At 43.1% G+C, this 27,743-nt stretch overlaps 1 protein-coding gene across 1 annotated transcript; it reads right to left on the bottom strand.

Moving 5' to 3' along the window:
* Positions 1-147: 147 nt before the first annotated feature.
* Positions 148-24,604, bottom strand: mxd4 (MAX dimerization protein 4). Its single transcript, XM_082537978.1, has 6 exons — positions 24,367-24,604; positions 23,617-23,716; positions 20,256-20,285; positions 7,311-7,425; positions 5,041-5,203; positions 148-4,621 (listed from the first exon to the last, which is right to left on the bottom strand). The coding sequence occupies exons 1-6, from the start codon at positions 24,428-24,430 to the stop codon at positions 4,461-4,463; spliced, it is 633 nt and encodes a 210-aa protein (XP_082394104.1). The 5' UTR covers positions 24,431-24,604; the 3' UTR covers positions 148-4,460.
* Between the last annotated feature and the right edge of the window lie 3,139 nt (positions 24,605-27,743).

The following is a 27,743-nucleotide window of genomic DNA, read 5'->3' as shown; positions in this document are numbered from 1 at the left end:
ATATTCCAGTTTCACAGCTGCGTAAACCAAACAGGAAACCCCGAAACTTTTCAACGTCTTTACCTACATTTTCTTTCAGCTGTAGGTCGTCAGTTTTTAATCTGCTACCTTCCCCCGAAAAGCACTGATGACACCAGCACACACGGCTTTCTGTATAAAACATTTTAATTATATTACAATGAGAGAATACACAATACCTTAAAGTGTTTGCTAAAGCATAGCCAGCACCAGGTACTCGTGTACGCACGCTCACACGCACAAAAAAAAAAATGGAACTTATACATCTTCTGAATTACACATCTGCTTAAAAGCAACATATTCACAGGTCTCTGGCACAGAACTCCCCCCTCAGCCCAAACAAACCCCCTCATCATCTCCCCCTCAACTAAATCCAAGCCAGTTCAGCCTCTAGCTTCTATGTGGGTACAAAGAAAAAAAGGAACCATAACGTAGGACAAAACAATTAAGGAGAAAATACAAAATAAAAGGCTGAAGTGCAGAAAGCAGGAAGCTGACCTAAAGCCTACAGGTAGTTAAAGCTATCGTATTAATCATTAAAAAGATTCAAAAGTGACTCTTTATTTGGCAGGAATAAGATTTCATGGAAGTCATTCTGTGGGTTTGTAGAAGCACCTTTAAAGCAGCAGCAGGCTAAGGGACAGAAAGACGTGTTTCTCACTTCATCTGTGTGCACGTGAGCTGCAGACGCCCCCCATACTCCGTCATGCCCACCACCCTCTTTCTTCTCCGCCTGCTGACACCCACCCAAAAAACAAACTTTTGTGCTCTTAGAAATCTCTGTGCAACAGCAGCATGAAAGCAATAACATCAAATCTTTTCTTGTGTACTTGTTATGACTTTGTTTTGTTTTTTAAAATAAAATCCCACTTTGATGTTGATGAACATTCCCACCCCAGCACAACCCCACTCTCCTCTGTGTCTCTGTGTCTTGCCGTTAACCGTTTGCTTCTTCTGTCACGAGAAGGGAAGTGGAACAAGATGGGGAACTTCGTTGTTTTTTTTTTTAAAGTTAGGGCAACTGATTCAACAGTGTTCATTAAGTGGTACAATCTCTTTAAAGAACCCTCCCACCCCCCAAGGCACATCATTAAAAGATTTTCCCATAAACACGATCCATCCAACATTCAAGCAAAATGTCTGCATGTCCAATCAGCTGCTCATACACTACACTGAGTGAAAATATATGTATGTGTTTTTAAAATCTCTAATCTCATATCTATCCCCCCCCCCCCCCCACCGCCTCATCGTCCCGCTCCCTCCCTCTTTTTGTCTTCTGCTTCTTTTTATGTCAATTATCGCTGTGGGAGGTTCTGTGCGAGAGAATATGCCATTTAGTAATGGTTTACTCAGTTGTTCATTTGACTGACAAACTGAAAAAAGGACATTTTTTGCTACAAACAGTCATGTACAAAGTCTTTGACATGAATGTAAACTCGATGATTAAAAAAACCCCAAAACAAACAGCTGTTTTTTCCTCATCTATAGTTACTCTTTTCCCCTCCTGCAGAATATGGAGAGAGTGCAGATAGGAGGTAAAAATTAAAAAATATATATAAGAGTTGGTCACCAAAAAAAAACAAAAAACAATGCACCACAGAGTCAAGAGCAAAAACCACCTGCTTGTCTTTAAAAACCCTGCGCCCCGCCCGCCCCACCCTCCCTCAGAAAGCACAAGATGGTAATATTGCTGTGTCTCAAGAGGTCCCCTGATCGATGGGTAACACTTTGTTTGGGACGCACCACCGGGAGCTCGGAGGATAACACCGTTAAGCTGCCATTGATTGGATTATTCTGTTTTTTTATCGCTCCTCTCCCAGTGGCTCCCACCGAACAAACAAGTCAACATACAACAATAATAAAATGACAAAAAAATCAAAATAAAGATAAACACGCTTCAAGCCCAGAAGTTTTTAACCCCTTCGGTGACCATTCGGGGCGACTGGAAGCTGCCATGGGAGTTCACCAGTGTGTGTGTGTGTGTGTGTGTGTTTGTTTTTTATCTCCATGACAGAGGCGGCGCTGGCAGACGGGCGGGCAGCGAGAGGGCGGAGGAGTGCCTGGACAGGGTGTAGTACAACAGCGGCTTCAGTAGGAACTGAGATAAAGGGGGAGGTGGGGGGGATAATTTTTACTCATTTATGAGGTCTTCTCTCTTCACGCGGCCCTCACGCATGGAAGTGTCTCACGTTGAAATTAAAAAAAGGCCCCGCCAGAGGAGGAGGAGGGAGGGATGCAAGCGAGAGGGGGAGAGGACAGGGGGGAGCGTGACCTGAGTAAGGGCCAAAGAGGAGGAGGATGAGGGAGGTCGAAGGCTCACCAAGGCACAGAATGACAGCAGGAGAGTCACCCAAAGGGAGAGGGGCCAGTCTATCAGCTCCCCTGCTCCCACTCTCCCTTCATCAAGCCTGGCCTCCTGTCTGTCTGGCTGTCACTCATATTTTTATATATATTTATATATATATTTTTTTTTATATATAGATAAGATAGATATACTCACTCTTTTTTGTCTTTTCATTACAAGAGAACATTTAGGAAAATATAATACAAAATTTAATACAAGAAATATAGACTACACTGGCTAAACTCACTTTCAGTGACGAGTAGATTCTGTATGCAAGTATTTTTCTTTTTCATTCGAGTCTTTTGTAGTTCTTTTCTTTTTTTTTTGGGTGGGGTCAGATCCGTCTCAATGGCCTGCCCCTTTTTGTGTCTGTGTGTTTTTTTTTCTTTTTCTTTTTAAAGTGCCAAGCTCTAAAGGACTGCCAGAGACCGGGGCTAAGGATTATTAAACGGTCAGAGAGCGACAGAAGCGCCTCGTTCGTCAACAGTGACTAATGTGCATAAGTTACAGACGGGTTAGAGAACAAGGTTCACCTACATCGGTGTTCAGCCGTGCCCAAAGCTTCGCAAATAAGCCACAGATCAGCCGAGGGGATAAGGAAAGTGATTAGTTTGCTAGGTTAGATAAAAACGAGTGCCTCTAAAATGAACAAATCACTACAAGCTTGCCCTCCCTCCCCTCCCGGGTGTTTACAGCTTTGACTTGTTAATCGATTTAAACAAATATTTAAAATACCACCGACTTCTGACCGAGAAGGCGACAAGAGCTGCAGAGAAATGCGAGATCTAGGTAGATGGTGACGCGCTCACAGAGAAGCATCCGTTAGTGAAGGAGATGCAGGTCTGTTAATGGTGAGCGACAAATCCCCATCTAGAAATAAAAAAAGAAAAATAGAAAAAAAAAAGTCTCCCATAGAACCTCATGGTCTGCCAGAATCGATTAAACACTCAGAGGAAGCACCTGCCTCATGTATTTATTGCTACATCAATTAGCTACTGAGAAGGAAACAAGATTTGAGTCAAATGTAAGGAGTAGAGTTTTAGTTTTGAGGAAACTCCTTTTTTTTTCTCATTGTTTGACATAGTAGTCCATCCACACCATAGGGTGGTATAGTGTAGTGGTCAGTAGTGTGGAGTAGTGGTTAGGCAACCCAACCAGAGGGGAGACACGAGGGTTTCTACAGTATCTGTACATCTATTTACATTCTTCCTGCTCTGCTGCAGCTCTCGAACCTTCTCAGGTGGTCTGTGGACACATTTTCAGCATGTGTGCAGAGTTGAGTCAGTAAGAAGTTTGGACATTTAAGGGCAAGCTTAATTCACCGTTTTGTGGAGAGTTCGATGTGGTGGATAAACTTCTCGCAAGTGCACAGTGACTGTGAAGGTATCAGAGTCGTGCTTTGTTTGTTCGATGCGCACGAAAAGTGAAGCAAAATGCTTCCCATACTGGGTACGCTCGGGCGGTGGCAGCGGTTTGAGAACATCCTGCCACCGCCTCCAAATGAGAAACTCTAAAGGTTTCGTCATTTTTCACCAATCAGATGTTTCAAGGAAAGGACAGGACACCTCCTGCACAATCCTGTTGTGTAAAAGGGAAGAATCTGTATGATGAAAATGACTACCGAGGTTCCCAATGTTGCATATACTGCAGAACAAACCAAACTGCTTCATCTGTTATATCATAAACTGTGTGTGGTATTTACTGCCACCTGATAATAACTCTCTCCTTTTACTTTTCTCGAACCAATTAACAGGTCAAAGCTGCGCACCTGACCACAGAACCCAGATTAAAAACTACAAGCTCTGCTCTGCGCTGTTTGGGTGGTAAAAAGGGCAGGTGTGTAAGGAGGGGGCGGGGTCAGGCAGGATACAGTATGGTGAGGTAGGATCAGTGGTCAGAGAAGGGAGGAAAAGTCAGCAAGTCTTAAGTGTGGACAGAATAGGCTCGGGGGTACTGCCATCGTGGTCTTGTGTAGGTGGTGTAGGTAGTGGGCGGCGTAGGTGAACACAAAAGGGGGAGAGTGGGAGGGAGGGGGATGAGGTGAGGGAAGCGTGGATGGGTGAGGAAGCTGGTCGACAGATGGATGTCCGCCATGGGTCTAACAGTGGTGTGGCTGCAGTCTGTGGGAATGTGTGCCCGTGTAGCTGTTGTCACTGGAGCTGCTCTGGAGGCTGTACTGGTCCTCCTCCTCGCCGTCGCTGATGCTGTCCACGCTGTCTGCCTCAACAGGCGTGAACTCCATGCCCTCGATGTCCACCTCTGTACACAAGAAGGAAAAAAATACACAATGTTTTGGGGGGTTTTAGTGTTGCTAGAAACTGATCAAGAGAGAAGAAACTGTTTATTTCCACACAACCAGTACGTGGGCATATTTATTAGGAAGCCTGCTGTGCCTGGAGATTAAACCCAGATTTAGGCAGCCATTACCTCCGCACAAACAGCCAGATCTTTGTGCCCCAGCAGATAATCCCTTACAATGACAAACAACTGCATGTGTGTTACCTCGTTCAGGAATATCAAACATACCTCAACAGTTCAAACTAAGCACTACAGAGACATCTGAGGCACAAAGAACCGGCTCATGGAGAGCGTTTACAGTGTACTCTAATAATACGGCGCGCAATCCATGTCTAAGTGCAATCCAGAAAGGTGTGATTGGCTCTTTAAGGACAGCCTACCTTGCTCTGAGTCGGTGGAGATGGTGGAGCCCATGCTATCGGTGCGAATGCGCTCCACAGATCCGGACACGGAGAGCTGCTCCAGGCGGCGTTTGAGGTAGCGGTGCTCTCTCTGAAGCTGCTCCTTCACATTTAAAGCCTTCCTGTCCTGCTCTTCCAGCTTCTGCACACAAAGCACACACAAAAATGCCGAAAAATTAACGACCATGCTCACCGGATTGGACCACCTCGCCGTTTTTGCTCTGCCTTTAAAGTATGCAACTGAAGTGAAGACCTCTAGTATACATATTTTCTTCCTTAGCATACTTAAGACTGGTTTAAAGGTGTCTGTTCTGCAGACATGGATTTTTTTCATCTGCAACCTCAGTCCATGCCTGTGCAGGGTTCTAGTAATTGCCTTCTCTTTACTGCACACCACATAATACACATGGTTAAACCCACAATCCAGACCAAAAAAGCTTCCTCTGCAGTAAAAGACAACACTTCTTCCTAGTGTGACGACCACAGTATTTTCCTATTGTATCACTGCTGCAGGGTGAAGTATTACTTTAGCTGAAACATGAATATTAGTTCTTGTTTTTGATCTCATCAAGTTAACAAAAAAAATGAAACCAGATTTATCTTCTATCTGCTTTAAATCAGATCTCTGTCAAAGTTACAACACGACCTTGAATTTCAACATTTTATTGGGGAAGTAGCCAAATGACTGTGTGAGGTTCACGGGTTTGAAACTAAAAATAAACTTGAACTCAAAGTCAAATTTTGACTCAGAGTGGGGTTCGATTTTTTTTTTGTGCCCTTATTTGTATATGAAGGTTTTCAGTGGTGAATCAAAGCGAACTCGCGTAAGAAGAAACGGTCGCAATGCCGAGAATTAGCGCAGGTCGTCTGAGCAGAGAGGACATGCTTAGTAAACAGGAAATGAAGGGTTAAAACTCGCTACGTCTGGATTTTCCACCAACCACACTGTTGCTGCTTGTAAACAGCAAGATCAGTGCGGCGTGTCCTAAAGTCTACTTATGGTTGGTCTTCTACAGCACGGGTAGAAGCACTGCTGCTACTTTTTTTAAGCTCCGCTCACTAGTTGCTGCTGCAGAGCATTTTTTAGCACGTCACTTGGTGTCTGTGAAGTGAAACAGTTTAATGAACCATGGAGGAAAAGTTGGCAAAGCCAAATATTAAATACACAATCTAAACATCAGCCACAAAGTCTCCCACATATTTTACTTTGAAGGCTCTGTGTTAAGATTTTTTTTTTCTTCTTCTTTTTTGTTTGATTTTTATTTTCATTGAGCACCGATCCATCCTGATTGAAAGATTAGAAAACAACGACACACTTAAAGTGCAGAAAAAAATTACTTAGAGGAAACAGGAGAAGTAGAGCATGAAGCTGGTACAGAGAAGATTTTTAGATTACTCTGTTTGCTTAGTCTAGAGGTTCTCATGCTTCTTCTGGTATGACCCCATTTCCAAAAGCAAAAAAAAAAAAAAGAAAAAGTTAAGTCCTCTCACTTGGATCTAATTTTTAATTTAATTTTTCTTCTCTTGGGTGTTCACACCCATGCACAGTGGCTCGGTGCCCCTCCAGGGGGGTCCTCCCCACAGAGGAGCGTCAATAGTTTATTCAGAAAATAAAATATAAGGAAAAAATTCACTCATCATACTGCGAAAGAGTATTAGGGCCGCATTGTGTTATTTTAAGAGTACCCTCTACAAAATGCCTTGTGAGTTAATGAAATTACACTCGAATCAGTTTTAGTAACAAGGAAATGATTTCTCTTTTGGCACTTAAACACAGTGTGGTGACAAATATAAGAATGTTGAACAGATGGTGCAGAAAGCTGCTTCTGGTCAGAAAGAAAAAGCCTCAAAAAATTTCAAAGAGCTGGTCGGATTCATGCAAAATGAAATAGCTGACAATGGACAGATGAGAGGATGCCGATGGTTACACCCTCGTGCGGTACGGAGGGGATATGCTGTGTCACAACACACAATAAGACAGCTGATGTTTGATGTTGTTTCACTAACTCATGTACACAAGGCGTTTTACAGAGCAGCCCTGGCAGTTTGTTTGACTTGAAACGACAACTTCAATCTCCACTTTTTGACTATAATCTTAAAAAGAACGACATATTTTTCTTAAAGTGGCCCTAACACTCCATCAGATAAATGCTTGGTGAAAACATTAAAATGTATGCGTCGCTTAAATCCAACATGCGATGTGCCACGTGAACACTTGAATGATTCATAAGGTTTGTGCATTTTAGTACCTTGATGTGCATCTTGGCCCTTTTTAGCAAGCTCAGAGTGGTGTGTCTCGTGCTGTCTGGACCCAAAGGCACCAGCTTCTTCAACTGCTCCAAGTAGAGCCGTAGTTTGGCACGTCTGCAAGCACACAAGCAAACACAGAAGTGAGTCAGCACACATCCACCGGCAGAAAGTGAGAAAGAACCTCCACAAAACCTCATGCACACACAAAAATCGGTGTGTGCATGAGAAGCACACACCGATTTTTCTTTTTTCCTTTTTACATGTCCTGCTCTCGCGAGCGAATGTTGCGCGATCGTGGCCTGACGCTCTTTTGCACGCTTGGTTTCACTTTGACTCTGGGCTTGACCGTGAGACATTTTCAAAGGGTTGAGGGGTTCAGAGGATCTGTGGTTAGTCATGTTCAAAGCTCCTCATCCACAACAAAGCGCAGGCTGTGCTGTACTTGTGCAAAATTGACACAGATAGTCTTACATTTACTGTCACTGCTGTGCGTAATGATCTGAGACGAGCTACGTCAAACAGTGATTAGTGAACTAATCAAGAGTTCACGAGCAACTGCAAATATTATAATAAAAATAGTGAGATATACTGTGTTAATGATTAGATTGTTAGAAATCCAGCCACGGTTTATCCATCTTCTTCTTGTAAGCTAACATGTGACACACACACACACACTTTTGGGATTTTCATGTATGCACTTTTCATTTATGAGGTGATTATTCATTCCCCAAACCTGCTCACAATTTTCTGAACACATGTGCACACACTCACTAGCGTATGGGCAGAGTGCCAGTGTGCTACACGCTGACCTAAATATCACTGTGCATAGTATAGTAGTCCCCATACTTTCCAGCACAGCTGTCTGACCGACATTTTCCAAACCTCGTGTGCGCAAAATGGCAAACCCACCGTACGCTAAAACTGAGAAAACGTGCAAAAGAAGAGACAAAAATTAGTCACCAATCAAAATGGCAGCTGTGATAAGGTCGCAGAGCGAAACTGTGAACCCTGCATCCCTGCCAAAGCCCTGCAGGCCAACAACCCTGCCCTGGATCCTCGAGTAAACAGCGTCATTTGGATGTTTATATGAGAGACAGTGAAGACAGAGTTACATTTTTTATGGATACTGTATGTTATTTAAGAGAAGATCCTATCAGCAAGATCCCCTCTCTGACTTTGCTCCATTCAGACTTGTTCAAAAAGGCCTTTGAATCCTCCATTAGTCAAGCTAGTCCATGAACTGTTTCATTCTTCTGAGCTAGCCTTCCCTCCACCACCACCACTACTGCCTTTCTCCTGTTCCTTTGAGGAACTCTGACTATATGGTAAACAAACTCCAACAACACAAGGTCTCCACCAGCCATTGCCGCAGCTTAGATAAACCTAATCAGAGAAATGAGGCTCTCTTTGAGTCCACGGTTAGTGTGCAATCATACACAATCTTTACACACTCTGTGTTTTTTTCTCCCCAGCTCTTTTTCAGGAAGGGCGTCACCTTCATTTTTATGCAAAATGAGACCATCTCAGTAGCCACGTCTGTTTCACTTAGACCTCGACCAGAGACATCTTGTGGGCAATAAATCTGACCAGTCTCACTTCATGCACAGTATCGATTTTGATGGATTTGATTGCACAATTATTAAGAAAATAATCTTAAAAACAGAAAGATATGGCTTTAATAAACAACGTGTCATCTCTCTACAGGTGCACGTAGGTGTGTGAAAGGGTCATGTGAAAGTGCTCTCAGTCTTTTATTACCTCCTCTCCCAGGAGGCAAGTCCGCCTAACCCCCCATCCGCTGAACCCCTTCAACTCTCTGCTCCACCCTGCCAACACTAACACACCCTCATCCCACTGGAAAACAAGTGTCTTCTGAGGACAGGGGTGGGGGCCACCTCCAGCTTACCCCATTCGAGCCACATGAAGCGCTTGGTCTGCAGCCAGGGGAAGCAGGCAGGGAGGAGCAGGAGTTCTGCAGCGGGGTCCGAGTATGTGGATGACTTTCTCTCTGGTTTGAAAAAAGGACCCTTTCAGTGCAGTGTGCTCAGCTGCACTAGGCAGCGCTCCATACGCATCATCCAAAGGGTAACTTGAGCCAATGGGCAACCATCTTGCACTTCACCCTGCCCCCACTGCTCTCTCATAGCGAAAAACAAAAAACAAAAACAAGGCGTTTCCCTGAATACTCTGCCCGACTACCCACCTCAAGAAAACTCTTTTTCCGTGTTTTTTCACCAGTGTTATTCACCTCAGGCCCTTCATGTATCCTGGCCTCATATTTTACCTGCCACGCAGAAGAGAGAAGTGTGCCCTGGTGCCCTTTGACCACATAAGAAACAAATGAGCAAAGAGTTAAACGCACAAACTCGCCACCAAAGGGAGAAGACCACACCCATGTTTTCTGCAGCTGCAAAAAAGATAAAAAAATAAAGTGAAATGCTGCCGGGACCAAAATGAAAATATTATTTTGCTAGGGTTGGCTGATTCGCCAAATATGTGGGCTAACAGCTTCTTGGAAAGGGTCTTACATGTAACATTTTTTCGCTTTGTTATGCCGGATTAGTTGCCTTCCCCCAGGATGGGGGACAGAATCGGCTCGGGAAAGACTCAAATATAGCCCACTGGACAGGTTTAGAAAACCTCAAGGAGGCCCCTCCCCTTTTGCCATCCAAGTGTCAGAACACTTTTAATATATACCCAACTTTAATAGCTAAAAATGAGTAAGAAGAATTTGCAGGCCAGAGACAAAATATTTGTTTCCAGAAGCTCTCTGGCTTACAAAGGTTGTGCTTTCAAAATTTGAGTCGATCTTGGTTCAGTCCACACCTGCTATCAAGCAATAATGGGTCAGTCTTTAAGAAGCTTTGGTTTTTATTTTTTCTGCATTCATATGCAATGACTGGTGGAGACCGGTGTCTGTCGGCTGCACCTAAAAAGTTCGTCGTTGCCCCCCTGTGAAGAATTCTTCTCAAATGTGATCTCTGCGGTTAAAGAAAAAAACGTATCTTAGCAGATCTTCAGTTCATGAAACTGGTGAACAAAAACCCACTTGTTCACTATTTCAGATGAGAAGATTGATACTGCTCTGATATCTGAATACTAACTATGAAGGTGAAACCAGCATATGGTTAGCCTAGCATTACACAAAGGTTAAAATGAGGGGAAACACCTAGCTTTTCCCACACCATCCCCACTAGTTAACCTTACAGTAACAAAAGTGTGCACTCTGCCCCGGCCGAGAAGAATCAGGCGCTTAGCTGCATATAATTAAGAGAATTAAACCTGGCACGTGTGTCCCTGAAAGCTCCCTCGCATTAGCAGCAGCAGCAGGGGTTCTCCCGCCACGAGAAATTTTTCTTCAGGAGCACACAGCTGATTCGGAGCGGGGTTTAGGACCCCCTCTCACACAGGTTTGTTATTACTTAAAAAAGCCCCGGTCACGCAGTGTTTATCAGATTGCCTAAAACCGCTGTGCAAAGCATTGCACGAGGTGAACGCATATGCTATGTTAATGATGGGAAGCAGACTGCCCCCATCACCAGGCCACATGGTTGTGAATCACTGCAAATTTTCCAATTTGTCTGGTATGAAAATAGGATAGCCTTTGATTTGGGGTTGAGGCAGATTTTGTTTGAAAGGATTGGAGCTTCGTTATACAACAATATCAATATTTGCAAGAGGTCTCCTTTTGTTTGTTTGTTTATAAAAGTTTGCAAATAAAAACTGCTAAAAATGCTAAATCGGACTGCCCCATACTCCTGCCTGCAGTTGAGGATTTAATAGTGAATCTGGTTGATCAACTTGTTTTCTGCCCAGAAATCACCACCTGACTGTTCTCATGTGCTGCCACCACGGGATGATTGTGTCTGATCTCTGGCCTTCCCTCCCCCTCCATCTTTTTTCTCCATCAGCAGCTCAGAGCCAAAACAAAGCACAGACTACGCCGGGGAGGTGAAAAAAAAAAAGGAACTTTTGCTCAGAAAGCTGCACACTGCTGAAACTGGAACAAGCCAAACCGCTGACTTGCGCTCCAAGGTTGTCGGGTACAGATCAGGCCATTCTCACAGACCTCCTCACACTCTGGGCCTTGGAAGGAAAACAATATATCTTGTTTTCCAGCTCAAGTGCATCTGTGGCAGGCTGGGTGTGCACGTTAGGGGTATTGATGTATTGTGCACCAGAGGAAAAAGGTTGCAGTGACCATTTGTGCAGTGTTTTCGCACACACACACTTTCCTGGTGGACACAGTGTCCCTCAGGAGGCTCCATCGGCACACAAAGGGCCTGAGAAGGCGAGCTAGTGCAAACAACAGACCTTCACCCCTCGCTCACTGTACTGTTTAATGAGCTCACTGCAGCCCAGCACATTCCTCCACCCATATGCACAGGGCTGAGTGGATTGTCTGGCACAGGGCCAGGCCTACTAAACAGAGGTCAAAGGTCATCAGAAGCCATGATACAATGCTAGCTCTCAGTGCTAGAGCTGCCCCAGTACCCAGAAGCAGAAAATGCAACAACTATGCCTGTTTGTTTATTTTCCTTTTGAGCTGAGCCCACAAGACATCAAGATGAAGAAGAGTTTCTGATCAGCTCAGCTTTAAGCAGGCACAGAACTGCAGTCATTCAATCTCAAGACGCATATGAGAGGATACAAAAACTGTGTTCTTGAGGAATTGTTATTCTTATAGTTTTATTCGTTATTCTTACAGCAAAGCTTAAAAAACAAGGCTAAGACCATGTATTTTACCATAGCTGTACATGCACATGCTTGTGGACTTCCTACTGATATTTTGTACTTGTCCACTTCAGGTTTTACCTCCAAATAACCTGCAGTAGTTAGTTTGGGTTATCATGTGATTACATTTGTTTTTAAATAAGTTTCTTTAACCTGAAGGTTTGCTTTAAACCCATGTGACTCTCTGACTGCTTGTTTGATTATATGACATAACCGCAGACTGCATATAAAAGATGGACACAGGCACCGTGATGTCATACATTCAAGTCACATTTTAAAGCCACTTTTAACCTTTTGGTTGTTTGTGTTTTTTCCCCCAGATCCAGAAGTGCTAAGTATCACACAGACTCTGAAACCCAGTAGTAAGTACAATTAACCACAGCAGAGCTTGTTATTAGTCAGAAAACAGCACCATAAACACGGTCGAGAGCGAATTTGCAGCCAAGCATGAACAGCCTAGTCACCATAAACTTGACATTGAAAACGACCACGCCCCCTTTTATTGCATAAAAAATGTACTACCTGTACAGTTACCATCCATGCAGCCATAGAAACCAAAACTATTTTTTGTTGTTAGCTATAAACATGGCAATTTCTGCTACAGGTTTATATCAGGCTGAATATATCTTCAGGAGTGAGAGAGCAGGGAAGTTGAGACCCTGCCCAGTGGCCTGCCGACAGAAACACAAGACACACCCAGCCTTTATTAGTCTCACTGTCACCCTGCAGGTCAGCCCCGTAAGCGTTCCCATTTAACAGCGATCTCACGGAAAACAAGACGGCAGAAAAATAAGACACGCTCATGTGAAACTGACAGAGTGGTTCACCACGCTGCCCACGCCAGTGAGAAGAAAGGCACGCACCGAGGCGCAGGGAGACACAAGAAGTCTTTATCTCGCTCATATGAAATGTCAGTCGTCTGGGACGAGTTATGTTTGTTTTCTGTCATCGGGGACGCCACACCCACACGCCCACTGTGTGCAGTGACAACTCTGTAAGGTGAGACAGACGGATACAAGTCCCCCATAAACACATTCTCCTGACGGCAGGAACATGGAGCTCGCTCTCACATGACTCTGCTCTCACACGCGAGGAGCAAACAGAAACCTGAAAACACACACACGATTGCAGCAAAGCAGGCAGAGGGAGGTTACTTCACTTATCGGTGAATTACTCTAAAGGAAAAGCTCAGCATGCTTTTCTGGTGATTAAACAACAGGAAAGAGTAGAAGCAGTGTGTTGCTCACTCACTGTAGTACAATTTCCACAAAACAAACTGGAATTTCCACGGGGCATGCTTGGGAATGCCAAGTAATTAGATTCATTTGATTGTTTTCGTGTACTCAAACAATCCCCCCTGTGCGAGCGAGGATCATTACAAAATCCCTTTCTCAGCACAGCCAGCTTACTGCGGTGTTAACAGAGAAACAGATGTCAAACAGATTTTAAAGGGGAGAGCGTGCGAGCGAAACAGAGATGGCGGTGGCTTAAAAATAGAGGAAGGTTTTTTCTCTGCACATCCCATTTCAATGCCAACGTCAGATGACAGACCTGGACATTAATTGCCTTTCCCTGCGTGCCATGAAAAGTACATCTCGCAAATCTTGGGACAGACTAGCAGAGACAAGTTCAGCAAGCACCATAAACACGTTCCCCTGACATGGGGCGCTCTGGTTTTATAATGGTCCTTGTCAATGATTAACATGCAGGAATCTAGTGGCATGAGAGAGGATTCCTGGCTCCATGTTGACTGTAAAAGTTGGAGTTGTTTACATCTGAAGGAGGGTTTTAGAGCAGTGGGGTGGGGTCCTGCATGAAGGTCTGGGCCTGCCTACGAAAAAATCCAGAGGGGTCAGGAAAAGAGGAAAGAAGAGATTTCCACTACCTTCCACTTTTACGTTGTTTCTCCAAGTAGCTGATTTAGAGCTCGCTTACCAAAAGGTTTAAAACTACTGCTGGACAAAAGTGCAAAACCAGAATGCCTGCAGCTGTAATCTTGCCTATCAGTGCATAATCATACAAACATTCACTTGGGGCTCACTTGTGCCAAAAAAGCAGACAGCGCTGAATGCGAAGCATTCTAGTAATACTCGGCCTGCTAGTTCTGTGACCCCACCTGCCATCCATCTTCAAACTTTCCCCATAAGCCGCTTCTCTTATTTAACTCTGCATTCCAGTGTATGTGTGTATGCTCCGCTGACCTGAATTTCAGGGTGCCTGGCTGACACACATAACAGCCACGTCCTACACTGCCTCAAGTTCCTCCCTTCAGCAACACTCAAGAATGTCTTTGTCTCCTCCTTCTCCACCTCCTCCTCAGCCATGGCCGAACCATGAATGGTTCAGTCATCGCACTTCTGTGTCTAGTTGCGTCTTTCTTTAATTGCTCTCTTTTTCCTATCCTGGAAACCCCAAAGCTATTCACACACCTTGTTAAAGTGCATCCTACACTGCTGTTTTTTTATGAGCACCGACTGTTTTGTGCCAACGAGCCGAGTTTACTGCGGAGAACACAGTAACACCTGAGCTGGAACGAGAACATTCTTTTGTAAATGTAGGTCTGCGGTGGCCTGAAATATTTGCATTACGTGTAAAGATACCCCCCGCGCCTCACCCACCCGCCAGAGCAGATCGTCCACGGGCTTTACAAAAAACCGGGTTTGATGAACTTCTTAAAGCTGGGTGACCTCAGGGTGGAGAAAATTCCACATGGGAGCACTGCTGCTGACGTCCAGCTGTGGCCTGTTTGTTACCCTTTAGTCACACACAGCTCAGCTACAAACCCAGACTGTCCCATGCCTGGATAAGTAAACACACACACACACGTTTGGACAAACCTTTTCTTTTACACGCCAACATGGCCACATGTATTAGGACAAAGCATCAGCTAACCCAAACTTTACTCTCTTTACCTATGTTCTTCCAGGTAACGACGCAAACTAATAAGGACTACGTTTGTTACATTTTGATTGTAAGTTGACAGATATATAAGATTTTTTTTAAGTTGAGTCATCCAACAGGATTTAGTGCCATAAGACAAAAATCCACTATGGAATTTTTAATCCAAGACAGAACTAGACCTCCTACGCCTTGTTTAGGCTCTAAAAAGTCAAATGTTGCCACTGACTTATTTTTAGCGTACACACATACGTCTGAGGAGTAGTCCCCAGCAGTTGTGTATTCCTTTACCTCTAAGCTGACTGTTGAAGCTGGGAGTGGCGTAACTCCCAAGTTGATTGCGTTTCAGCATTCGTAATAGCGGTCGGAAAAGCGAGGAAAAACTGGATTTGTTTTTGCTCATACATAAAGTAGAGCCATTCATGCATCTCAAGCGACATAATGCAATCCCTGTTTTTTTAAAAACACTGCTGTAGCACGTTGGTGGACAGAGCCCCGTCACTGCTCAGTGCATGCTTTTTTGAGCGTGTCGCAAACACTTAACAGTTTACATTTTTACTACTGTTTACATGCTCTGTCGACATCTTGGATTGTGATGTCATTGGTGGGGCTTTTCTGACTTTCCCAGTTGACAATTCCAACTTGGAAGTCGTGATTTCTGATTTCCCACTTTAAATGGAGCGCACCATTAGATCAGAGAGAGAACTGCAGGATGAGGCCTGTCAAAGTTCAAACTAAGCCTCTTCTCCCCCTCCAGTCTTTGCTTGTCTAGATTTTATTTTTATTCCCACTGCATCTTTAACTCAACCCAGATTGTTCTGTTTCGTCTGCAGACAGTTTTTTTGTGTGTGTGTTTTTTTACACTTTTCAGTTTTATGTCACTTTAAAAATGTCACCTTGAATTTTTTACACAATTTTAAAATCAAAACCATCAACTACAATAATGGAAAAATAATTTCCGGCCTTTAAACTATTCCAGATAATAAAAGAAAAACTTAGTTATCCATATAGTCGACTATATGTAGTTGACTCTTTCAGCACTGGCTGATTCAATCTCATGACAAATAACAACATCCTTGCTCTACAGGTTCTGTAATTAGACTGCGTACAAGACATCATTAACTACAATGATTCCTCCATGATGCCAACAAAAAGGGGAATTTAACTGGCATTGTGACAGCAGGGAACTAAAGTGCACATGCAGTCACATGTGAGGACGTCACACCAAAACCAAAACTGGAAGGAAAAAATGAAAACTTTCCAAACTTTAATTACGTAGCAGCCCCTGAGAGGCAAACATGACATTTAACTTCAAAATAAAAAATAAGCAAAACAAGCAGGATATACAGCAGCCCTTAAAAGCAGCGTTGCACATTTACAGGATAAACATAGGTATAAAATCGAAGACACGACAAGGATTTATACCTCAAAACAGGAGAAATGGGAACAGATGAGTTTTGTCACTAAGAAAAAAAGAGTGAGAAGGAAGAGAGCCCTGCCCCTCCTTCTCTTCCTCGCTGCCTCAAGTTTCTGCTGACTCAGGGGCTTTTAGTAGGGCCGAAAAGGAGAGCGAGAATAAGGAGAAGGAAGAGGGGAAAAAAGACAGATAACAGAAAAGACAGATGTGGACTCTGGAAAGTGGGGGTGGGGCAAAGAAAAGATGTCAAGGAGGTGAAGTAACAGGGCCGTGGATGGGCATCCCTCCCACCAGCACGCTGCCGTAACTCAAAGAGGTGCTGCCCGGCCGGCATAGACACACATAAGTGTGCTTCACTCGAGGAAAAAAGGACCTGCTCACTGCCAAAAAAAAGTGATTCATTCACAGCTGGGAGTAGAAGAAACATGGAGAGTAAATTTAATTAGAGAGAAGACTAGACCATGACAAATGGAGGGCTTGCTCCCGTGTCCATGAAGTGCATGTAAATTTAAAGCCGAGTTCAATGGGTGCTCCACAGTTGCTGCACATTGTCTGCAGTGTGATACAGAGCGTAGTGTAAGAGGATACTGTTTGTCGAAATCAGCCTGCAAACTCGTGAGCTTCGCTACGATCTCGAAAAACTGAAACCAAGAGCACCTGAGAGCCAAAATGGGTGGGGATAAAAATAGAACTCTAAATATTTCTCTTTTCTTTTTCGATCGAGGCAGGCATGGCAAACATACCAGACAGCTTAGATTATGCAGACTGGACTTGGGCTTCCTGTAAACAGGTGATATGTGGGAAAGTAAAACATCTAGTTTCGTAATTTCTTGGCGTTGCTTGAAAAGGAAACTTGAGCTGTCATAAGCGTGATCAAAAGCGGTTAAAGTCAGAAATGGGAAGGAAGCAATGCTCGTGGAGAACAAACACACTGCACTTAAGTTTCACATAGACTCTGAGCTGATGCTCTGCAGGTCTGACGAGGGAAGGAAAAAAAAAACAAAAAGCAGCACAGTCATTCAAGAGATGGTCTATAGAGAGCTGTCACAGCTAAAAATCAGGCTGCAGCAGATAAGTGTCAGGACAGCCGACTCTGTGGGACTCCACATCCACGAAGCAGCTGACTGACTCTGATAATGGGACACAAATATATGCAGGGTGTCTCCGGAGCAGCTGCCAGAGACACCTAGCATGCACGAGGTCAGCGAACGGTACCCAGAGAGCCAAAAAGTTCCAACTTAATCAGCTTCATATAACAGCAGCAATGAATAGTTGATTAATCATTTAGCTGATTATTCAGCAAATGTACCGATTAGCCACACCGTTTCAGTCTTGGCTGCATGTGGAAAGTTTGGTATCTTTGTTGACAAACAGTTCTAAAAAATAATTTTAAAGTAATCAATAAATAAATAAAAAACAATAAAAAAGTAATAACCAAACAAAAAAAATCTTAAAAGATGAAAACCACCTTCCAAACTTGTTTGACATCAGGTCTTTCCCAATTTCAATCAACATTTTCCTGTTTTATCTCCTTTATTTTAACATCTGTTGTTAATGAAACAAAATAATTTCATATTTTTTTGTCAACTGCTCAAAGTTAAAAACTGCATACTAAAGTGTTCCCTTATTTAATAAAATCTGGTTAGAGGACATTCTCATGCAAGAAAACGTGATTTTGGTACTATTACATGCGATGCCTTTCGGCCTCTAAGGAGACGTTCATCCGCCACCTTATCTACCTCGTGAATGTATAGTACAAGGATTGCTCTGTGCAGCAGCGGGGGAAACAAAAACAACACACGAAGAAACAAAGACAGTGAGTCAGGCCTCAAACAGCAGCCACCTCCCTGGAGTCGCGTCCAAGGACGTGTGGGAGGTACAGATTTCTGAGGCGATACTGCAGATCAAACAGGGCTGATGCTTTAAGCAGATACCCCTGAACTGGTCATACATTCATTAAACTGGTTGAACAGGACACCTAAAGACTTTTGGTTTTCTTATGAATCAGAAGTTAAAAATTCTTTTGTTGAGCATGTCTGTTAAAGCTCTTCTCTTTATATCTTTAAGCTACAAATCAAATGTGAGAAGCTCGTCAGAAAGGTTCATTGCAAGTTTCATATACTAGGTAATCTGACTCTGAGGCCAGCAGCTGAATATTCAAGGCTTCATATATCTAGGATAAGGCGTCTTAGTCCATCTGTCGGTGTGGAAGAGGAAGTCTTAAAAATTCAAAAATAAATTTGCGCATGAACAATGTAAAATGCTAAATCTTCATTGGATGATAGCTACTGGTTATCAGATATAGACTTTCCGTGTGACTGCAACAAAAGCCTGATCACGATTGATAACGTGGTCAAGTGGCATGCCAGATTCTTGATAGTCATACGCAAATGTCCGTTTACAAGTTTGAGGAAAACATTCTTCAAGTTGCTCATTTTGTGCCGCCATTAGCTTTAAAAAGAAAATCAAAAGGTACTTGAGCAAAAATTGCCTCATTTTAGAAGCTCAGAAGTCTCTTTTTTTGTCAGTTATAAAAAACTATTAGTAGTTTCAATGTTGCGTATTAGTCACACGACGGTCGCTAGTACAACAGACATGGCTGTGCCAAAAGGCAGAGTCTGAGCCTTGTTAACACCTGTATAGTGGCTGACCATGTAATTTGTGGCCACGCTTTCAGACAGGGGTTTGACTCAGGGTGGACCACGTGGCAAAACCTTGTGACCATGCAGCCCTGTCATTTCAAATAAGAGGGTGGAGATGTTTCCACACAAACGGGCATGGTGAATGCAAAAACAGGAAAAAACACAAGGCATGAAATTATACAGAATAACTCCTCGCTTGTCACAGGTGATGATGCAATGTGACGGCGTGTTTGAACGCAACTTTATTCTTCAAAGGGCTTCTTCTTCTTTTCCTTCCATCATGGAATCAGTGACATGTCTGTCATGAAAACTCCGCTTTTTCAGAAACTCGTGGCTGCGGTGATGACAAAGGAAGTGAGTAAACCCTTTACTGGCACCCACTTTTGTCAGTTTGACTGGACGTCACAGGCGCTTGGTAACCAGCCACACCCATCGTCGGACATGAGGTAACTCCTGTGTCTCAACACCTGCAGTGTAATCAGCCGGGGCCTTCCTGTGCCTCGCAGGTCAGGGAGGAATATGTCCGGGCTTGTTTTTCCCTCTGCCACGCACATCCATTACTCACTCCCGGCCATGTGACTGGCCTTCATCGTGGGTGACAGCATGTGTCATGCTCGCTCACACACGCAAACACTCACACACCCTTTTCAGCCACTGCTCACATGCTGATAGTCACATCAGCTGTTTTCTTATTCCTGTCTGCAAGGCAATTTTTAAAGAATCTACTCTGAAGCAGCAAGGCCTTTTTGATATCAAAGAGACGTTTGCTTCCTGACAAGAAACTCTAAAGCTGTGAAGTAAAAAAACACAAACCCCACACACACAAGCAAACCATGAGCTGCGATTCTGTGCCTCCAGGAAGGAGAAAAAGCCCAATTTCAGTGCTGAATGATAGGTGAAGTCCAGATTTACTGCTTTTCTTTTCAAAGTGTCAGTCTGGGCAGGATTATAACCCAAGATTCTTCCTTACAAGGACACGAGTTTCATCCGTGAAACGGAGACAGCGTGAAGGTGCTCTTTGAAATCAGGTTATTATCTGTTTTTCAGGCACAAGAATTAACAGATTAAATCTTTGGCTCTTTGAAGACGACCTCTGATCTGATCTGTCGTACTAGTGTTTCTGATTTGGAGAAAATACCTGAAAGCCCCCATGAAGCTCTTCAATTACTACCTATGTCAGGAACTAAAAGACACACGCACTCAACACACAATCAAACACGGGCAAGGTCGAGGGGGGTCAGATGTCATCTTACCTGTGTTTCTCCAGCTCATTGTGCGATGATCTGAAATGACAAAGATGACTGTCAGGGCAGGAATACTACACTACTACTACTAAAATACTACAAAAAAATCATCTGACATGACATCAGATTCTGTATAATAGTGAGAGGCTTAGTTAGTACACGTTTTGATCAGAGAGCAAGGCAGATGAAAGCAATTTGGGCAAATATGTTAAGTAACAGATCTGAGAAACAATCAGAAAAATGTGTGTCAAGAGATCAAAGAGAAGCCTAGATTCATCTCTATGTTCTTGCTCTTCTGCCTTCCGGTGGCTGTAGGCCTTAAGCATTTGAATGCTGCTGTACTATAAGAAATAAATGCAGTATTTTAATGCTTAAAACAGGACAAATTTGTTGTCTATGGATACCAGTCAGGTGGATCAAGGGCACAGACATGCAAAGACTGGGAAATGTATGATAAACGACTTCTAAAATCTTTTCCCATTTCTGTGGGACATCTGTCAGAGAGCACGCACACGAGGGCAAAAATGGCCCTGAGAGAGAGAGCTGTATCTGTGACACAGCCTGCCTGCCCCCCTCTACACATATACAAACAGCATCCACGCACCACTGCCCCCGCCGCGGCTGCTCAGCGTGGACACGGGATGAAAACACTCTCAGACGTCTGGAGGCCCGGACGCCACAGAATTCATCAGTGTGTGGGCTATTCCGAGGAGAACCCCTATTATGACACGCAGCCAGAAGCGGCGAGGGCACTGCGGTCCATCTGAAACAGGCCCTCTGTTCATGAGACCGTCATGGATACCACGGCAATAAAAACAAAAACAGCAACAACAAAAGGGACAGACTGACAACAAGCCTTTTCACATTTTCCACTGTTTGAGGCGCCCTTGTGCTCGCGAAGCACTGGTTCCCACAGCTGTGTGCCACAACGCCGTCCTGCGCACCAAAACGGGTTACGGCTGACCGTGCGACTGCTATAATGTGGCGTCTGCACAAAATCATCCCGAAAGACAACACAGGATGTTGGGCGGCTGATCTTAGAAGCCGACAAAGAGCCATCGTGGAGGAAGTTGTGCTCTTCAAACCTGCACAAATCAGGGAAATGTCCCAGTCAAAGCACAGGGCACGACCAGGAAATCATTCCGAGGAAGAGAATGTTCACAGACCTGTAACTACAGCAGGTTAGCCCACACCTTTACATGTTATGTAAAACCACAGGATGGCATGAGGAGGACTTTTACATGTCATAAAATCATCCTCTAACAATCAGAGGCATTTAAAATAAGCCTTTTATCACTTTTTTATGAGCTACAAATGGCCAAAAGGCAAGCTGGGAGGACTCAAAAAGTTTTCCTACATTCAAATCAAGGAATTAGAGGAGGAAAACGAAGTCAGCTGACTTAATTTTCACATATGGTGTGACAGAGCGATGAAGCAGGGTAATAACAGCCTTTAAGTAAACGCTTTAACACGCATTATCCATGTTAAGTTGCAGATGTAACATTAAACATTACTGCTTTGTTCTGATTTTATAACTAGGAGCCTGCATCAGCTCCTGTCTACACTTAAAGAAAAAAAAAGAAGCTGAGGGCGAGTGTAAAAAGGGAAACGGCGTAACGGGGGTGGGGGATGTGCCCCAAGCTCTGTCACGAGAAAAAAGTATGGAAACGCAGGCCTGGCTGCATGAAGCCCAGCGAGTGGTCTGGTGTTTGTCATATATGCTTGCGTAGATGCCCGCCTTATTCAGGCGCCGCACCCACCTGCCACATCCACACCACACCCCTTCACTCGATCACACGGGTGTACACAAAATATAATGCACGTTAACTTGTGGATTAGAGGAATGTGGAAGGTGCTGCTTTCACATTTCTGCCAAACGAGTGCAAGTATCACTTTCATATCAGAACACCCACACGTTGTAAACAGGAGTGGAAGTTTACAGAGACAATGGGAATGGAGCCACACTAAAAGTCTGATACCCATGTCAGAAATGCGTGCAAAAACACTTTTGTTATTTTGTTTATTTAATGCTGTTTTATTCATTTCTGTGCCAGTTAAATCAAAATATTATTAAGTATCATCTGCAATTATTTGAAGCCTTTTCGCTCTTCATCTTAAGGGGTTTATCTACAGAGCTATCTTTTCAGCAGTCACCTGACACAAAACTGGCGTGACACGGAGGACAAAAAACAGCAACTGGCGTCAGCAATCGCCACCTTATTTGCTGATTCCGATGCTCTGTGTCACCCTTCGTAATGACACTACTTTCTAGCGTACATCTACGTGCACTGTCGTAACCATCAGACTCACTGCCGAGCCATTTCCACACTTTGCTTCCCTAAACTATTATTAGCCAATGCTTTTTTCCCTTCTTTTTTTATCTTTCACTTTATTAAATCAGATCGTAATGTGTTAATCTTCTAAGGAACGGAACTAGATTGACACAATCATTTCAACAATAGCCTGTTTACTGTAAATGAGACCGAAGGGCAACCAAATTTGCATGTAGCCTAGAAAGCAAGTTTCTCCATGCCTGGTGGGGATGGGGAAAAAAAGCTGAACACTAAATGGATCCAGCCTCTGAAATGTGAGGATTTCCTGCTTTTCTTTGTCACATGGCCTACTTTTAGTTGAAAGTTTGGATGGTTTTATTTTTGCTTTTAGAAAGCAAACATAAGCCTGCACGGGTGTTTTAACTTCATAGGTCACACATTACACAGCCACACATTAATTGCCATGATTGTTTTTAAATGACCTTTAATCTGCCAATGGCACTGGTCTGAGAAGAAGAAGCAGACAAACCGAAACTGAAAGCTATGCCGTGCACTTATGTAATATATTTCGCTTTAACTTCTTACACAGCTGCACAATAAAGGGGTTAAACTCGGTGGGAGCAACTCAATCCTCCAGACAACACCAGTAATGAACTCTGGGTGTGCTGGGCTGAGGTTCCCTTTCCTTTCCAAATATCAATTTACTTCCATCAGAAGCACGAAAGCTTAAACGCAACAACCACATAAAAAAAAGACAAACACATACACACATTTGTTTAAAAGCTTCACACAGTTCCAGAGGTTGGATGCAACTGTGTGAGACAAGGTGCAGAAACGAAAGGTTACGGGCGTATGCGGTGTTTTCTCTCCTCTCAGAGATAGGTGTGAGTGAAACAGAACAGTGAGAGCAGCAGGCTTGACAGTGTACGCGTGGCACTGTTTACTGGAGAGCCCAAAACAGAGAGCCCAGCCCAGGCAGCAGACAGGAGAGTGAGACAGCGTGTGTGTGTGAGAGAGAGAGAGTGAGTGTGTGTTTTTATAAGCTGGCATGAAGTCAGAAATAAAGCTGGGGGGAAGGGAGAAAGGATTATATTTACCTATTATTCTGAGTTTTTTTGGAAATTGGCGAGGCTTTCGTTTTCTTTCGGGAAAACTCGGCGCTGTACGGTAAAACCGAGGCATACCCGTGCTCTGCTTCTGTAAACACAGAAAGCAAAATGAGTGTTACATTTAAGCTTGGTCTGCAAGGACGGCAAAGCAAATAAACAAAAACAATTACAATCATCCTAATAATAATAGATGACAGTGAGTCATTTTGGAGAAATAGTTGAGACGTGAAATATCAACCGGGGACTCAATTAAAGAGGAACAACACGTAATAAATCATTAATAAGATCGATTAAAGTGCAGTCTTTTTTCTTTCTTTTTTAGCACCGAGGTCTATATTATGATATAGCCACCGCTGCATAACGATTTCTGTCCTATATTTTCAATGTCAGGCTTGTTTACTCATTTTCTTACATCCAAATCCAAAGGAAAAACACTCGATTGCAACAACACACATTCGGAAATGATACTAACATATTTTATAAAAAATGACACACTATAAATTAAACATTTACACCTATCACTGTCTAGCATACAGACTCCCAGAGTGCAGCTTGCACCCATCGCCTGGTCTATGTCCCATTGTCTGTAAAGTGACATCATACCTGCACTATGGCAGTGCACGTCAAAACGTAACAAATTATTTTTAAAAAATGAAGTTAGTTGCCGTCCCAATCCCCATTTACGACATAATTACTGGCTTAGAAATGCTGACAACTTGTCTGTTTAGCTTGAAATACCTCTGTCTCTTCTTTCCAAGTACTCTGCAGCTTCCAGCAGAATTAACAAGGAATTAAGCTCCATCTTGTTGTTGTCTCGTTATTTAAAAAAATAGAAACTACTTAGTCATAAAGTCATAAAATGAATGGAATGAAAACGTTAAAAAATGTTTCAGAGCGGTATGTATGCGCAGCTACGTTCACTTCTGAGTCTTTGGTGACTCCAAACTACATATCAACAGCAGCTAACTAAAACTCACTGAAATGACTGATGGAAGCGCTGGCCAATAGGAAAACCGTATAGGCAAACGTTTGGCATTCGTCTCAACCAATAATTCGGCGGAAACTATAAGATCCGACTCTATTGGCTGAGCGCAGTTAAAGCGAGCAGGGACATGCCCTAGCAACAAGCCTGAGCTGTCCGCCTTCTCAGTACATGATAGGGTTGAGGCGGGAAAATAGCCCTCTGATTGGCTGGAAGGAAGTCTTGGGCGTGTGCTACGGTTGAACTTGGGATGTTGTTTTGGTTGCCAAATTTAATGACTTCTCAAAAAGTATGCTTTTGGTCTTGGACTTTAGCGTAAACTGCCCCCTCCGGTCTGTTAGTCAACAAGGTCTATTTTTTTGTCTTCCGTTAAATATACGTCAGCAATTTCACGTATGCGTGTGTGACATGAGAAAATTTTTCAGTATTCGTGTTCATTTCCTGCCCAAGTCATTGTGAAAGTCTTTTATGAGTCTGCAGAAAGTATGCAGGCTTTACTGGTGCAAAAGATATGAGATGAACTACTTTTCTTGTCTGGTATTTTGAGGAAAATAAAGATAGTTCCTTTGAAATTCTCTCAACTCGTTTTTACAAAGCAGTTTTAAAAAAGCAAAGCATCCACCTTGAGGTTTAAAAAAAGTCTCTGGTTTTGTCCAGTCCAAGTCCTAATAAACCCAAGTCCTCAAAATAAAATAACATAAAATAAAACTCACCTAATTTAGTGCCGTTAAAATACCCCCCCCCCCCCCCCTTTTTTTTTTTCTAAAACTTTAAGGTCATGATTCATCACTCAGCATATTTCAAATCGTGTGACTCCAATTTTTCTAGTTTTATCTCTGATAGCAGCTTTTTCTGTCTGCAACACCTTTAATTTCATCTGCAAAAGTGCATCAGAAGCAAAGCCCAGTGTTTATTAATTTTCAGCTGTGTAGGCTTGCAGCTGAACTTTGGGTGTTGCAATTGCTGGAGCAATAAGGGGGATGCCTGCAGATGCTTCGCATGGCTGGCAGTTTATGTTTCTAGCAGTCAGATATTAGATTGTTGGGAGTGCTTTCTGAAGAAATACCATTGAGGGGGAAGTGACTTTCAGTGTGGATGATGAGGAAAAGGTACTTGTTGTACTTTATTGATACTATGTGTTTCACAGGGTCTTTGTGGTGCTTAAACTGCAGGCAGTATATCATGAATTGCAAGATTTAATACAATACACATTAAGTCTGTGACAGTCAGCAAGTTTACAAGTGCGATGTGCAAAGAAAAAAAAAGAGTACAGCTAAAATGTGTGAAGCTGTGTACGGGTGCCACAAGCAGCCAAACCAACTCAAATTGAAATATATGTAATATCTACCATCTTTATAAAAACACACAGAAAACAGGCTAAATCTTGAATATCATCTTTATAAGCATTATATTAACCGTACTGTCACTGCTATCAGCTGGAGAATTTTCAGTCCACTTAAAACTGTGCACGTTGTTCAGGATGCGGGTGATTTTAGATCGTTTGACATTTTGAAAAAAAAAATGGGTTTCAGAATTTGGCTCAGTCATCTCAAGCCATGCAGAAACCACAGTCAGGTGCGAATCAAGTTGTATATGAATTGATGGACATCCAAAGCTTTTATTTCCTGTGTTTTGCATGACTTAATATTGAGTGTCAGCTTGAACTCTTGTTTTCGCTTAATAATGCTCCAAAATAAACAAATGCATTGAGAAATGTAATAGACAGGATTGCACGAATGCTTTCCATGCTTTGTTTTTCCTTTTAATACACATTTATGAGGCATGCCTACTTGTCAGTAAACAGATTTCTCCTCTCATGCACACAGATCAGAAAAAAGGAATTATTTGCTTTTTTTTTATCTGCGTTTCCTTTGAATTTAGACAATACCAAGGAGGACTGAGAATATGTGTGCTCGAAGAGCACAGTAAACAGAGACGAAATTAGCCTTGCGGCATTTGGGTACAGTCATAGTGAGAATATAACCCATCACACATAGAATGCAAGTGTTTCACATCTGCTCAGTTGCTGCATTTTCTCCGGCCAGGCCTGATGCTGCGTTTGGACTACATCTCATGACTATTCCTTGGGTAATTACAGAGACGTTAGGCAACTTGAACGCTTCTTATCATGGGCCCACATGTACATTTGATGCACTGTGCCACTGAAACCTGCATAATCTTGTAGCTGGTTTCTGATCGCAGAAGGCCACAGGCTTATGGAGACACAGTGGGTGTGTTTGCCTCCTCTGGGTTTTGTTGTATGAGCATTTGTTTGACCTCAGAGGGAGGTCAGCACTATAAAACAAATGCCTACAAGTAAACTGACCTTGATCCTGCAAAGATCCTTTATGCAAGCATGCATTCATCATCTTGTGCATGTTATCACTTCTGTTTCCTCTCTTAGTCGAGTGCTCTTAAGTAGAAAGATGTGGCTTTTGGGCTGCTGTAATTATTCAGTGGCATAGTTTGACAACCCATTCGGTTCCAGTGGAAAATTCAGCCAAAACATGTTTCACAAAGAAGTTAGCATGGTTGGCAGAATATAAAATGTGTGCTTAGAATTTTAAATTATTTTAGTTTAAAAATAATACCGGAAACACTTGTCATGTAGACATCTGCAGAGTATTTTTACAGACATAAACTAGACATTAAAAAGAAATGCAGCGTGGCCAAATCAGACACCAGGCTCACACATTTTATACACCTGAACCTAAATTTCAAAAGTGGTGACTGGTCAACCTCTCAAGCGTTCATTACAGTGCAGAAGTCCAACAATCCCTTTGCATCATATGAGAGGAAATAGCCTTTGTCCCTCCTGCTGCATACGCCTATTTATAGACTTATCATCTGCATGCTCTATGATCACAGTGGCCCAGGCCTTGCATTGCTCATTGCTTCAGGCCTGTCATACAAATGACAATTCTCTCCACTTGCTCTTTCTTTCCAACCCCCTCATCCATCATTCCATCATAGTCAAATGCCTCAACGCTATAGCCCCATCTGGCCTCAGACCAATGGCATTTGTGCTGCAAATTAATAGCACTGAACTGTGAATAAGAGCATTATGACTATTTGTGAAATTTAGGTCATAAAGTCAACTGAGGAAGAGACTTTATTTTTGGCCTTTTTAATA

This window comes from Aulonocara stuartgranti (genome assembly GCF_965226115.1).
Source record: "Aulonocara stuartgranti genome assembly, chromosome: 6".
Lineage (NCBI taxonomy): Eukaryota > Metazoa > Chordata > Actinopteri > Cichliformes > Cichlidae > Aulonocara > Aulonocara stuartgranti.
The sequence above is the reverse complement of the archived record's forward strand: the minus strand, read 5'-3'. Positions and strand labels throughout refer to the sequence as shown.